Genomic DNA, 13,105 nt, shown 5'->3' with positions numbered 1-13,105 from the left:
CCAGAGAATCCTTCCCCGTCAGGTGTCCGGTGCAGTTGGAGCCCCCGAACCGGCCCCCACCTAGACTCCTGGCTTGGGTGGGCCTCCTGGAGTGCCTTGGGGGGGGGGGGGTTGAAACCCCATCTCCTCAAGGAGACTGAAGAGGACAAACCAGCACCTGTGGGGCAGAGATGCTGCCCAGAGTTTGCATCTGTGTTTGCACCCCCAATTAAAAATACCATGGTTTGCCCCCCACACACACACACCTTAAGGGTCCCATCATGTCCCTAGATCCCCGGCTTCAACCCTCTGCTACAAGCAGTGAGAGCCTCCAGTGTCGGACTCCAAACTCCAGGAAGCCCGACCCTCCCGCCGTCATCCCCGTGGCGTGCGCGCCGGCAGGTTGCAGCTTGTCCCGGGGAAAGGCAGAGCGGGCCCGCCCCTTCCCCACCGGCAGCCGCGGTGGAAGCCAAGACCCGCCCTCGCCAGGATCCCGGGACTCGGGGCGGCCAGGGATCGGGCACCAGCGCCCCTCCCGCCCTGCCACCGCCGCCCGGGGACGCGCACTCCTCTGGCCGAGCCTGAAAGGCCGACCTGGGGTCCCTCCCGTTTCCCGAAATGCGGAACCAGCGCGTCGGGACGGGGCGCGCGGGCTTCGGTCCGTACCTGGGCGCTCCCCGCCAAGTCCGTCCCCGGCGCCCGCGTCCTCGCCACCCCGCCGCCCGCTCGGCGGCGACCCAGCCCCGGCGCGCGCTCACCTGGATGGTCTGGTTGGGGTCCCCGCCCGCCACGGGGCCGCCCACCAGCTTGCAGTAAAGGTCCTCGGTGGGGCGCGGGGCGCCGCGCGCCGGGGCCTCCTCGCCGCAGGTGGCCGAGGCGGTGATGCGGGCGCCCTCGGCCAGGTTGAAGTAGGGCGGGTGCAGGCTGAAGCCGCCGTCCGCCGGCTCCCGCGCCCGCGCTGCGCCCAGCAGCGCCAGGCCGACCAGGAGCAGCGGCCCGGGGCCCCGCGACCCCGCCGCGCCCCGTGCGCTCCCAGCGCCGAGCCGCGCGCCCAGCTTCGCCATCTTCCAGCTCCGTGGACCGCCGCGCCGCGGGAGCCCAGGGAGTGCGGCGGTGGCCGGCGGGCTCGCCCCGCCTGCGGACGTCAGGCCCCGCCCCGGCCCGCCCGGGCGCCCGAGCCCCGCGCCCCGGGGAGGGGGCGGGGAGGGGCGGAGAGGGGGAGGGGCGGCCGGGGGCCTTAACTCTTCGAACCCCGGTCCGGCCGGCCTCCCCAGAAGGGGCACCTGCTGGCCCGGGGCCAGGCGGTGGGAACGCGGCCCAACCGCGACCTCCCTCCCCCCCAGGGCGTGGCTCCCGGTCCCGAGCGGCGTCCCCGGGTCCCGGGCGCCCGGCCCGCTCTTCCCAGCCTGGCGGCTCCGCTCTTTGTTTCCCTAACTTTGGGCACCTCTTGGAGGCCGAGCGCCCCCGGCGGCCCGGGGACAGGCGCTTCGGTGAAAGCTTGCGCAGCGGCCGGCCTGGGCCCTCTGCCTCACCAAGGGCCCGGCCCGTTCCCACCTCCAGCCCAGAAGCGGCTCCGTGTCCAGAGTGACCCCCACTGGAGCCCCAACGCTTGGTTCCCCAGGACTCCACGGGGTGACCTCCGCAGACCCTGTGCAGCCTCACTCCTCTGTTCGGTGTTTGGTTTTTCTCCCTTATACCGCACCCCCCCAATATCTGCCTCTTTCTGCAGCCGAGAAGGTGAGCCCTTGCCAGCCACAAGTGACTGTGGGCGGGGGCCCACAGGGAGTAAGAAAGACCCGGCTTGGGGACCCCATGCGTCCCTGGGGCAGACAGGTCAGATTCAACTCTGCCACTCCCACCTGTACTTGGCTCTTCAATATTCTGAAATAAGGAAATGGAGCAAGAGGCACAGGACACAGATGCCCACTGTGGGGCCCCTGTGGCAAATGGAGGATGCTCAGGACCCCGAGGGTGCCAGGAAGATGGGCTGCAAAGGACTTCTACTGAGCAGCGCTGTTAGAGTCACCCGGGAGCTCGCCCTTGTGCCTCGAGGTGCCTGTGCTTTGGAGGACCGTGACTCCACCATCTTCTGCCAGCCAAACCCTCCCAGCTCAGAGCCGGTCCCCGTGCTGGTACAGCCCCCAGTTGCTGGAGGATGCTTGGGAAATGACACAGGACCTAGAGGCCAGGGCTTAGGGTTGTGTCCCAGCTGCTTCTGCATTTCGGTGGCTGTGACCACTGGGTCTCCTCCTCCTCCCCTCCAACTCCTGGCCCAAATCGGCCTCACAGGGAGGCCTGGGGGGGGGGGGCTGGTGCGCAGCTGCTGGGCTGGCAGCTTCCCCCCATTCTCTGAGCCAGGCCAGCTGGGTGCATATGTCCCACGTGGGGCCCCCTGGACAGTCCTGGGTGATGGGTAGAATAAGTGTCTGGGGTGGTGGCCGGCTGGTCCTGGTGGGGGTCCTGCGGCAGCAGCTGCCCCAGAAGTGTGCTTTATCATTCGCATCCTTCTGGGTGTCCCTGGCCACCACCAAATCCTGTATCTCAAGGGAGCTGAGTGTCCCTTTCTCCTCGGAGTTGGGACATAGCAGTGAGGATGACCGCCCTCCTCCTCTCTAGTCTTCCATGATTTTGTAACTTTTCTTTTAGTTCTTCCACCTGGGGGAGGGCAAAAAGAGGCGGCTGCCTTTGTGGGAGAAGTTTCGAGTTGGGGAGGAGCTGGCCCAGAGGGTGGGCGGGAGACATGGAATCATCTGGAATCCCCAAGCAGACAAGCCAGCTCAAGAGCTAATTCATGACCCCTTGCAAGAGACAGATGGAGAGCCACCTCTGGGCAGTGGCAGGGCTTCCAGATGGGAATTTGACCTGCCCCCATCCTGTGCCCAGAGATCACCTCATTGTGCACATCACCGCACGGTGCTCTGGACCCTGGCACCCCTTTGATAGCTGGGGGTCCTGGTGGTCTGAGGTCTGGAGGCTGGGGACCCTCCCACTCTCCCCCTCCTCTCTGGTCAGTTTCCCAGCATCCCTGGGTGGGGGGCAGCTGGCAGACCCCCCTAACGGCCAGGCCTCTGCCCTCTGAGGGTATAGAGCAGGCCAGGGGAGGAGGGGTGGCCTGAGTATGTGCCAAGTCAGCCAGGGCACCTGGTGCGGGAAGGGTTAATCCGGGGCTAGTGGCTTCCTGGCAGACAGCTGTCCCAGGAGCAGCTGGGGTGGGGGGGACCGAAGTGGGCAGGAGAATGTGCCCACCCCGTGCCCATGCCAGCTGCTGTGCCCAGGGAGGAGGCAGCGGGGAGGACGAAGATGCTGTCCCAGTCAGGCCGCACACTGGCCTCTTGGAGGGGCCCTCTGCGGGCAGGCGGGCAGGCGGGCAGGGCAGGGGAGGGCGGGGCCCTCTGTGCCCACCTCTACCCTGGCCTCCCATGTCACATTTCCGGCAAGTCACCCGCAAAGGACTCACTGATGTCTTCCTCTGCCTCCCAGGCGAGCCGGCCCCTTTTCCTCCTTACGAGTGGGGAAACCGAGGCTGAACGCTCCAGGACTGTCAGGAAGGCAGCCAGCAAGGAGGACCGGCGCGGTCAGCCACGCGTTTTCTCCCCTGACACTTAACTGGGTACCTTTTGGACACTGGTCCCTGACGAAGGGTCCCCCAGCCCGGCCGGCAACCAGGCAGCCCAGCGTTCTGTCCTCGGTCCTGGGTGGGGGTGGGGCGGAGGTGCAGCGCAGGTTATCAAAGGCAGGAGCGCCACGGGGAGGGGCTCAGAAGCAGCCTGTCTTCCTCCTCCTACCGGTCGGACGGACGGAGGGACGGAGGGACGGACGGACGACGGACGCTTGCCACCACCAGAGGGGAGGCCCCAAACCTGAGCCCCTCCCCACCCAGCCTCAGGGTAAATGGGAGGTTGGAGACCGGTGGGGGAGGGGGAAGAGGTACTCCCGGCCCTGGCCCACTCGCCCTCACCCTGAGCCAGATAAGCTTGGCCTCAGGACGACCCCCCACCTGAGCCCCTAACCCCGCTCCCCACTCAGCGGAGGCATCCTCAGGAGCCTCCCAGTCAGCAACATCGCCAGGGCAGATGTGGGGGGGGCAGGGCACCCGCACTCTGACAGCCTGAGCCATAACCTCGGGGGAAGCCGGCCTGGCAGGAAAGCGGGGGTACGGGGTGTCCACTCGCTCCGCACACATCACCCACATCACCGCCGGCCCAGTCGGTAACAGACCACTGTGCCCGACCTACCGTCCCCAGGGTCCAGCTCTCCCCCGGCCCTGCGCTCTGGGGAGAAGCTGTGCAGTCGCCCGTCGGGGTGGTGTCCCTGCAGAGCTGTGAGGCGGAGGAGGCCCTGCGGTTCCGGCGGGCCGCCCGCTCACCGAGAGAGGCCACAGGGCTCTGCTCTGCCACTGGGGAAGCCCGTCTCTGCAGGAAGAGGGCTTGCCGCGTAGCTCGCTCTGTGCTTTGGGATATCTGAGGGCTGCTCCCTTTCTGAAGGCTGCCCTGGTGCCCTTCCAGGGAACCCAGCTGGTGAGAACATGTACCCCAGACACTGGGGGTGGGGCAGGGGCAGGCACCAAGCTGAGTCTGGTGGCCACTGTCAGCCACCACGGCAGAACCCGGTCCTGTGGGAGGGAGACACAGACCAGCTGGGCGCCCTGAAGACTTGCCGCTGAGAGACGGCCTCATCGGGAGGTCATCAACCCAGCAGGACTGAGGGAAATCCTGGTCCCCTCTTGGCCATTATTCAGCCCACAGCCTTCCTGTGGCCTTTCGTGGGTACAGCCCACCATGGGACTGGCCCAGAGCTTAGGAGCTGCCAGTGGGCAAAGGACAGGCTTCCAGGAATGGGGGCCAGGGCCCGAGAGCTGGAGGGAGGCCCAGAAGAGCAGCTGGGCTCCTCCCTTAGGCTAGGAGCGCCCCTTACCTCCTGCGCCACCACTTGTGTCCCCCCCCCCCCGGCCCCACATCAAGGACTGTTGCCCTCAGAAGGATGGGGCCGGGTGAGAGCTCCAGCATTCCTGCACGAGGAGGGGGCCCAGAGTCGGCCCCTTGTTGCTCTGGAAGGAGTGGTACTTTTTCCTCCCTGCCTACAGCCCTGGCGGGCCATCACGGGGCTCTCCCTGGCTTCAAGGGCATGTGGTTCTGGGAAACTCACAGTCTGCTAGGCTCAGAGTTGACCCCCATCAGGAACAGATGGTTTTGACCCATAAGCTGCCCAACCAAGGTCCCTACTCTGGGAGCCTTCTGACCCCAGAACCCCAGGAGTTTCCCTGTCTGCCTGCTCTGTGCCCAGCTCCCAGGCCATGATCCCCTGCAGGCCTGACCTGTGGGCATCCTGATGGCAGGAGGAGGACTTGCCCACAGGATGGAGCATAGGCAGGCTCAGGTGTGGCCAGGGGCCACAGGAGACCAGGGCTGGCCGGTCCCCCCAATCCTGGGCTCTCCCAGGAGGGTTCCCAAAGCTCCTTTCCCAGCTGGGCTTGCCTTCCTCCCACTTGGTGCCTGGGGCAGGCGGACTGGCTATAAAGGCGCATGACCCCGGGGTGCTCGGGAGTACAGGGCCACATGACTCCAAGGATGCCACGAGAGTAGCACGGATGTGCGGGGACCCTGGACCAGGGCTCATGGTCTGGGGTCCAGCCTGGATGGCCCCTACTGCAGCCTCCAGGGCTTCAGATGAAGGGAGGGGACCCCTTCCCCGAATGACTTCGAGCCACATGGCCTTGTGAGTGCGCCGTGCGCTGGAAGGAGCTTCTCTGGGCTGGAGCAGCTGCAGGTGGCCCCGCTCCGCCCCCCGCCCCACTCAACCCAGGGGCTTCCACTCAGCTCAGGATAAGAGCCAGTCACCGCAGCCCACCAGGCCCTGTGGAACCGCAGCCCACCAGGCCCTGTGGAGCAGGTGCCCCTCTGTCCAGTAGTCCTTGCTCCCGCCCGTCTCAGGGCGCCTTGACCTTGTCACCTCCACCTGGATCACAAGAGTGACCCTGCTCTTTGTCCGGCCCCTCCCTCCCTTCCTGCCTGGGGTCTGGACCCCCCAGAGTCAGCGGGCGTTGATTCCTGGGCTGACCTCTTGGACTTACTCATTCTGTTAAGTTAAATCTCAGCTGTGTCCTGCCTCGTTGGCTGAGCGGTGGCTCCGGGCCTGGCCCCTGCACCGAGGACCAGCCTCTTGGGTTTGCCTCCCCCAGGCCAGCCAGGCTGTGGAGGGCCCGGCGACTTGGGGAGCGATTCTGAGAAAGGCTCAGGCCCCCAGGAAGAACCCCTCATTGCTCTGCCCCAACGACCCCATTCCTGTCCCCATCCTGCATCCCGTCCAAGGCCAGGGTCTGCGAGCCAGAAGCGGCCCCTGCAGGGGCATGGCAGGAGAGTGGCACCCTTGTCCCCTCCACCAGAAGCCCCTCTCTGGGCCTCAGGGAGAAGCTCCAGCAACAGCCCTTGGGCCGCAGCCTGGAGGGGTTTGTGGGGAGGGACGGGCAGGGCACAGACTCGGCTCCTCCAGCATCCGTGCGTCTGGGAGAGCAAAGGAAGGTCCTGGTCCACAGTGAAGCTGCTCTCAGACGCCCCCGCCCCCCACACCTTTCTTGAGGGGGCCCCTCCGGGCGCTGGCTGGGGTGCGAGACAGACTCCGTCATCTCCCTTCCTCACACCTCAGACTGGGGAGCCCCGGAGGGTGGCGGGGACAGGTAAGGGGCTCAAGGGGCTGAGCACAGAGGGGAGCCCGTCCGGTGGGACCCCAGGCCTGCGGCCCCAGCTGTCCTCCCGCACACACAGGATCGGGCGCCAGCACGCCCCTTCCCCGCCTCCATCCTTGGGCACCTGGCCAAGTTCGGGCTCCCACGGGGGGCGGGCAGGGCTGCGGGCTCCGCAGCTTCCCCAGGAGGTGCCCACAGACGGCCTTATATGGCCAGGAGTCCTCAGCGCAGGAGGAATCTGATCCCCCGGGAAGGGCAGGGCCGGGGCTGCCAGGCCGACCGTCCGGAGTGCCTCCAGCAGCGCCCAGACCCAGCCTCTGGGGCCCACGGTCCGTAGAAAGGAGCCAGATTAGCCTGGACCCCCTTGCCAGCTTTGGGACCTCTGGTTGGGGGTCCTGTGATGAAGGGGTCCAACTGCAGCTCCCCATGGCGTCTGGTCCTGGCGGCACGAGCAGACTCCCCTGAATCCTGCTGGGTCTGCCGCGGGGGGTGGGGGCCATGCAGGTCAGCCAGCCCTCCGGGCATCGCATGAGCCACACCAGTGCCCAGCAGGTGCGGTCCCTCACTGCCCTGCAGCCCTGCTCTGGGCCGGACCAGCCCGGCAGACAGCCCCCACCAGGTCTCCTCCTCCTCGGCCTGGCCTGGCCCTGCCCGGACCCAGGACCCAGGGCCTCCCTCCCCTCCCCCTTCCTTCTCTGCGGACCCTCGGTCTTTGCTGACTCTCCCTCTCGGGGTTGTCTTGCTCTCAGGCTTCTCTCTCTGCTCCTGTCCTTCCTGCCCGACGCCCTAGTTCTTCCCCGCTCAGCCTCTCGGGCAGTCCTGGGGCACCCCCGGCCCCATGTCTGGCCTCAGAGGGGTGACAGGGCCACCCCTGCCATGAAGCTGTGTTCACAGGGTTCCAGCAGTGCTCGTGGCTGGGCCGGGAAGCAGGGTGACTGGCAAGGACCGGGCTCCCCGAGGCCTGAGCTGACAGACCCCTTCCCCGGCTCTGAGCCGCACCACGTAGCCCCAGGACACTGCAGGTGGGGATGATGTCCACCTTGTGCCCCCCACGTGCTTGCCCACCCGTAGTCTACCCACCAGCACCCCCATGCTACCACCAAGGGAGGCCTGGGCCACGGGCAGAGGGAGACAAGTGCTAATGGCCCCCACTATGTGTTTGGGTGCGGCCCTTCGCCGGGCCAGCTGTGCAAGGCAGGGGCTCTTGCCTCCCCCATGGTCCAGGGGAGCAGAGTGAGGTGGGGACCCACAGTGACTGTACTTCGGGGTTGGGCTGGACGACCCTCTGTGCCTCCCCCAAGTCGCTTTCTCAGCCAGATTTCCTGAGAACGCTGTGGGGGCCCCCGGGCCCCCCACGTGCCTGTACCTTACAAGCAGCTGCTCAGCTGCTGGGAATCACTGTTCTGTTTCCCAGAAGGGAAACTGAGGCTTGGGGAGGAAGGGAGCCAGGAAGGGGCCGGAGAGGCACACACCGCGGTGTGGAAAGCCGTCCCTGTGGGATGCGCTCTGAAGGGGACGCAGTCCGAGGCTGGCTGGGGACCTGTGTGTCGGCGGGAGGCGCCGGGCAGCCCCTGCCCCGTCTCTCCTGCTGCGGTTCAGACTGGGCTGGCTGGAGTCTGAGTCATTTCCATGGGGAGCCCTGGCCTGGATGCCACCCGGGGGCTGAGACCCATCTGCCCCGCCACCACCACTGAGAAACAGGGTCCACCGCTGCCTGCCTCCCTCGGCTGAGAGGCTGCACCTTGTCCCCCGGCACTCCAGCCTCACAACGCCCCCTCCACGGCGCTGCTGTGGTGACGCGGCTCCCTCCCCCGCTCTCAGTGCACCCCAGACCACGGCCCCCAGGCCCCTGTCTGTGGCACAGTCTTCCTTTGTCCACTCAGCTGCTTCAATTCATGACCTCATTTCATTATCTGGTGATTTATCTTGTGTCCGGGGCCCCATGTGGAGCAGGAGGCAGACCCCGGGCTGCTGCCTTCCCCTGGCCTGGTGGCCACATGGTAGGCAGGCCGATGGGGTCCCGGCCCTGCCAGAGCGGCCCGAGGTCCACGGCGGTGTCCTTGCTCTGCGGCCACAGCCCCTCGTGGCCTGGGGTGGCCTCCTTGCAGACGAAGCCCCGCGTCACCAGGGGACCCAGTCCTTCGGCTGTGGAGACGTCAGCGGGAGAGGCGGAGGCACATGTCCAGCAGTGCCGTGGGTCCGTGCGTGGGCGAGCAGGGGATGCGGTGAGGCCAGTGCGCCGGGGGAAGCGGGTCAGCCTGGAAAGCACCGAGGCCGTCGGCCGCTGCAACATGGTTGTGTCCTGGGACACGGCTCTTCGAGGAGGCCGCCCAAGGGACCAGGAAAGGGCTTGGGGCACGGCTCGGCCACTGGCCTTTCTCATCGTGGAGGCTGGGTGGGCGTCCCAGAGGCACCGCGGAGGCAGGAATGGGTGCCCGTCAGGCCTCAGGTAGAGATGGCGGCGGCAGAGACACATCACGGTGCACACGGACCGACCCCCACGTGTGGCCTGCCCATGCACACCAGCTGGTCCCAGCTTCTGGTGAGACATGCGCCTGTGTTTAGGGCTGTGGTGAACCCCCAACCCTCAAGAGCGGACTGACTCAGCCTGAGCGTGAGATGCCACTGGGTCATGTCTGTGGAGACCCTGAGTCATGCACTGCCCCCACCCCCGTCCCCACTGAGTGCCCCGCGGGTCTCACAGTGCAGGCCCTGGTCGCTGTGCAGGGGGCCTGCCACTGGTGGCCCAAAGGCTGGACTGTGAAATGAGCCCTGAGCTCCCAGCCTCACCCCTGCACGTCCCCCAGCAGGCCTGAGCCGGGGCAGGGGGCAGACAGGAAGCCCCATGAGGGTCACCGGTGCTCCAGATGCAGTGACCTGTGACGCGGTCCATCGAGGGTCGCCCTGGGTCATGGTAGGGGAGCTCGTGAACGCCAGACTGGCGGGCGAGGCACGGAGGTGCCCACCCGGACAGGGCCTGCTGGTGGGGCAGAGGGGGGCCACTGTTGAGAGCCGCTCCGGGTTCACCTGGGGCCATCCCCACCGGGCTGAGGAGTGGCTGGGCTCCGCTCCAGGCCCCTGTCTGCCTCGGGCTCCAACATTTACAAACATGTGTCTTGCGGCTCCTCTGCGGGAGTGTAAACACAGGAGACCTCCCGGCTCCCGCCAGGCCGCTGGGGCCATCAGGAGTCCAGTCTCCTTCTGGAAAGCGGTCTGGGCCCCACGCCTGGTCTCACCTGGGCCGCCTCTCTGAACTGCCAGGGGCAGCGGGGACAGGGCAGGCTGGGAGCCTGGGCCAGCCCGTGTGCACTGAGGTCAGGGGCATGGCCTCCCTGGACTCCTGTGTAAATGGGGCTGGTTGTTTTCCTGCCTCACTGTTGTCACCAAAACCCCATTTTACAGGGGGGCACCGGCCATCGGAGAGGCCGTGTGTGGCCTGGCCCGTTGCGGCTCTGGTCCTGCTGAGCACGCCACGCTGTTCAGACCTGACCTGATCTGCAAGGTGCTCCTTCCCCACCTGGACGGTTTGCCGGTCAGGTCCTGTGCCCACAGGCTCGCCAGCCAAGGCCCACCTGAGTCCTGGCAACGGGGCCGAGGCCCCCGGGAGCTGAGGGGGCAGGGCCTGTGCCTCTCTGGCTCGCTCCTCCATCTGCCGAGCTCCACCAGGAATGCACGGAGCCAGTCTCCTGCCCACCCCGGGGAAGGAATGTGTCTGAGGAGGCAGGGAGCTGAGAAGCCTTCTGGAATTCCCCGGGCCTGCACCTAGCCCTGCCCCCAGCCCGGCGTGCCTGTGGCTCAGTCCTCCCTCCTCCCTGCCGGGGCACCAGGAGGACTCTCCGGGCTGGTTGCTGTGTGGCGATGGCCCTTCCTCAGAGAGGCCTTCCCTGACCACCCTTCAAAACCCCAGACTAGGCATTCTGGGTTCGACACCTCCCTGAGGGGTCGTCCTGGGCACCGGGCTGGGAGGCAGTGCCCCTGACCTCCACCCGCTAGTGGCCAGTGAACGCCTCTCTTCCCCGTGACGACCTTGGCATGGTTCCTGGGGGAATCACCCCAGTGAGAGCTGCTGTCCTGGGCCTCTTCCTCGGGTCAGCAGCTCCCTGGGGGTGGGGACCATGTGTCTTGCAAACTGCAGGGCCCAGCGCCTGGCCTTGCCCAGGAGCACCGCCCCACTGCCTTCCCATAGCTACTTGCAAAGGTCATGGCCAGTGAAGGGCGGTGCTGGACCCCCCAGAAATTCAGGAGCCCAGAGTGCCTGCAGCGCTGGGCTGGGGGAAGGGGACGAAGCTACCCACAGGAGACAAGCCTGGGCCAGGCCCACGTACCTGGGACAGGAATTTGGATGCGTCACTTCCCACCCTGGCTTTTGAGGCCAGACACACCTTTGCCTCTGGGCATGTTTCAGCAGCTGCTGACGTGCCCAGCTGGCAGTGGCTGGGCCCAGGGAGGAGGCCCTGTTAGCGCCTGCGGCTGGGGACCCGGGCCACCTACCTGTGTAGGCCATCCGAGGCCCACAGTGGGCGTCACCGGGGTGCAAGCCTGCGGGTGCCCCTGCTCAGACCTCCAGGTTCACGCCTCTCTCCAGCACAGAGGCCGGCGGTCCCGGCGTTTGTTTACCTCACGCCTCCGCCCGCCGCGCCCCAGCTGGGAGCCTCTGGAGGGAGGGCACCTCCTCGCACTTGGCCTCTATTTCCCCGTCCGTGAAATGGGCTCACAACTGTCCTCCTCTCAGGGCTGCCACAGGGCCTCTATGGTGCCTTGACAGGTGCTAGGCCAGCGGTCTGGACCCTCCCCAGGAGGCGGCCCCTCTCAGGCCGCAGTTCACAGGCGCTGGAAATGCCAGGCGGTGAGCTCCCTCCGCACGGCTGTCTGGCCGGCCCCTGCGGCCACCGCTGTGGAGCCTGGTGCCGGCGGCCGCCTGCTGACGCGCCCGTTGCCCGAGCCTGCCCTGCTGCGGGGTCACCTCCCAGACAGGTGTGCAGGCAGGGAGCCCCCAACCCGTTTCCAACAGGGGGAGCAGCAGCAAAAGGGTGGGTGCAGGGGTGCCCCATGTCCCCGAGTCGGAGCCCCCAAGGTGCAACGCGGTGCCAGCTTCGCTTCCCTCCCCACCCCTTCCTGGGGAAGCCTGGCCTCCACCCGTGGAACTGGAGAATGGCTGCACCTCCTGAGGGGGAACAGGCTCAGAGGGAGAAGGGCCAGGAGCAGGGGCAGGTGCTGGAACACAGGCTGTTCCCAGGTCCCGCAGGGCCTCCCCTCATTCCTGTGCTGCCTTCCCTCGAGAGGGGGGCACCTGCACAGGGGCTCGGTCTGTGCCTGGGGTCAGAGGTCAGCTTGGGCTCAGACCCCAGCCTCTGCCCCAGCGGGCTTTGCTGCCTGTGCTCCGCAGTGTTCTCCACGGAACCTGAAAGCCCGCGCGGTCAGGCTGGAACACGTGGGCTCCCGGCCAGCCTGGCAAACCCTCCGGGTGCGCTGCGACCAGCCAGCTGGACGCTTTGTGTGTGCTTGGGACGGAAGTGCCGCCTTTCCTGTCACCTGGCTTAGTCCTCTGTACCCAGCCCCGCGGGAGGGGTGGGGCCAGAAGATGGGACAGTTTTGGGGGACTCCGAGCTCAGTGTCCCCCCCACTGGTGGCTGCCCCGCGTCAGCTGGCCCTCCGGGGTGCCTCCAGCCACATCCTGGGAAGGGGCCAGCAGGAACCTCCTGGGAGTCTGGTGGGGAAGGGGGCTGGCCCACCAAGACCCTGCCCCAGAACGCATGGTCATCAGAAGGCTATGCCTTAGGCGTGCACAGGTGCAAACACCCAGGGGCTGGAACACTCCAGACCCGTGTTTGTGCTTTTTACATGTGGGTTACATCCCAATGAAAACAATCCAGAAGTAAAATGACAAAATAAAGTGAGATATTGAGATAAACTGACATAAGTAAAAAATAGGGAAATAATAAAATAAAAGTGACAAAATGAGATCATAAAATTAGGTAAAATCAAGCAGAATGGGGAGCTGGCCCGGCCCTCCCAGGCTCCCTGGAGCACTGAACTGTCTGAGTAAGGACGCCCGAGGCCCTGGGGCCCGGGACAGCGAAGTTGACCTCACGGTGAGGCTGCGCGCCCGCCATGACCTCCTGTGAGCCTCAGTCCGATCCGGGAGGGCCGGTGACTGCCCGTGTCTGGGATCAGAGGGCAGGCCAGAGCCAGGCTGGGGGGCCCGCCGGACTGCGCGGTTGGTGGGTCCCGAGCTTGCACACACCCGTCCCTACAGCTCCAGGGAAGGGAGCCAGGCCTCCTCTGGACAGAATGGAGGGCAGGCTGGAGGGCTGGTGGCTGGAGCTCCTGGCCAGGTCGGGTCGGCCCTGACCTGCCGCTCACCCTGGCCGCCGTTCCAGGCCCGGAAGGAGGGTTTCCTGGTTTGGGGCTGGTTCCCTTCCACACACAATGCATTTCACGCTG

The 13,105-nt window shown here is 66.6% G+C and overlaps 1 protein-coding gene and 1 long non-coding RNA gene across 5 annotated transcripts in view; both read right to left on the bottom strand.

Moving 5' to 3' along the window:
• LAMA5 (laminin subunit alpha 5) overlaps positions 1–1,095 on the bottom strand; it is a 46,560-nt gene extending 45,465 nt beyond the window's left edge. For 2 of the 3 annotated variants that reach the window (XM_059134744.1, XM_059134745.1), the window contains exon 1: positions 738–1,082. In XM_059134744.1, the coding sequence (XP_058990727.1) occupies positions 738–1,043 (306 nt within the window). In that variant the 5' untranslated portion in view covers positions 1,044–1,082. Of the gene's footprint in view, positions 1–737 lie in introns of all 3 variants that reach the window. The other variant, XR_009344839.1, reaches the window with a different exon arrangement.
• A 7,453-nt stretch (positions 1,096–8,548) lies between these two features.
• LOC131808184 (uncharacterized) lies at positions 8,549–11,521 on the bottom strand. Of its 2 annotated transcripts, none has more exons than XR_009344710.1 (2): positions 11,153–11,521; positions 8,549–9,641 (listed from the first exon to the last, which is right to left on the bottom strand). It is a non-coding gene; the product is annotated as an uncharacterized LOC131808184 (long non-coding RNA). The 2 variants fall into 2 exon arrangements; XR_009344711.1 differs by lacking the exon at positions 11,153–11,521 and adding an exon at positions 10,987–11,138.
• Positions 11,522–13,105: the final 1,584 nt, after the last annotated feature.

This window comes from Mustela lutreola, chromosome 9, assembly GCF_030435805.1.
Source record: "Mustela lutreola isolate mMusLut2 chromosome 9, mMusLut2.pri, whole genome shotgun sequence".
NCBI classification, from domain to species: Eukaryota; Metazoa; Chordata; class Mammalia; order Carnivora; family Mustelidae; genus Mustela; species Mustela lutreola.
Note: the sequence above shows the minus strand (reverse complement) of the source record. Positions and strands in the feature narration are given on the sequence as shown.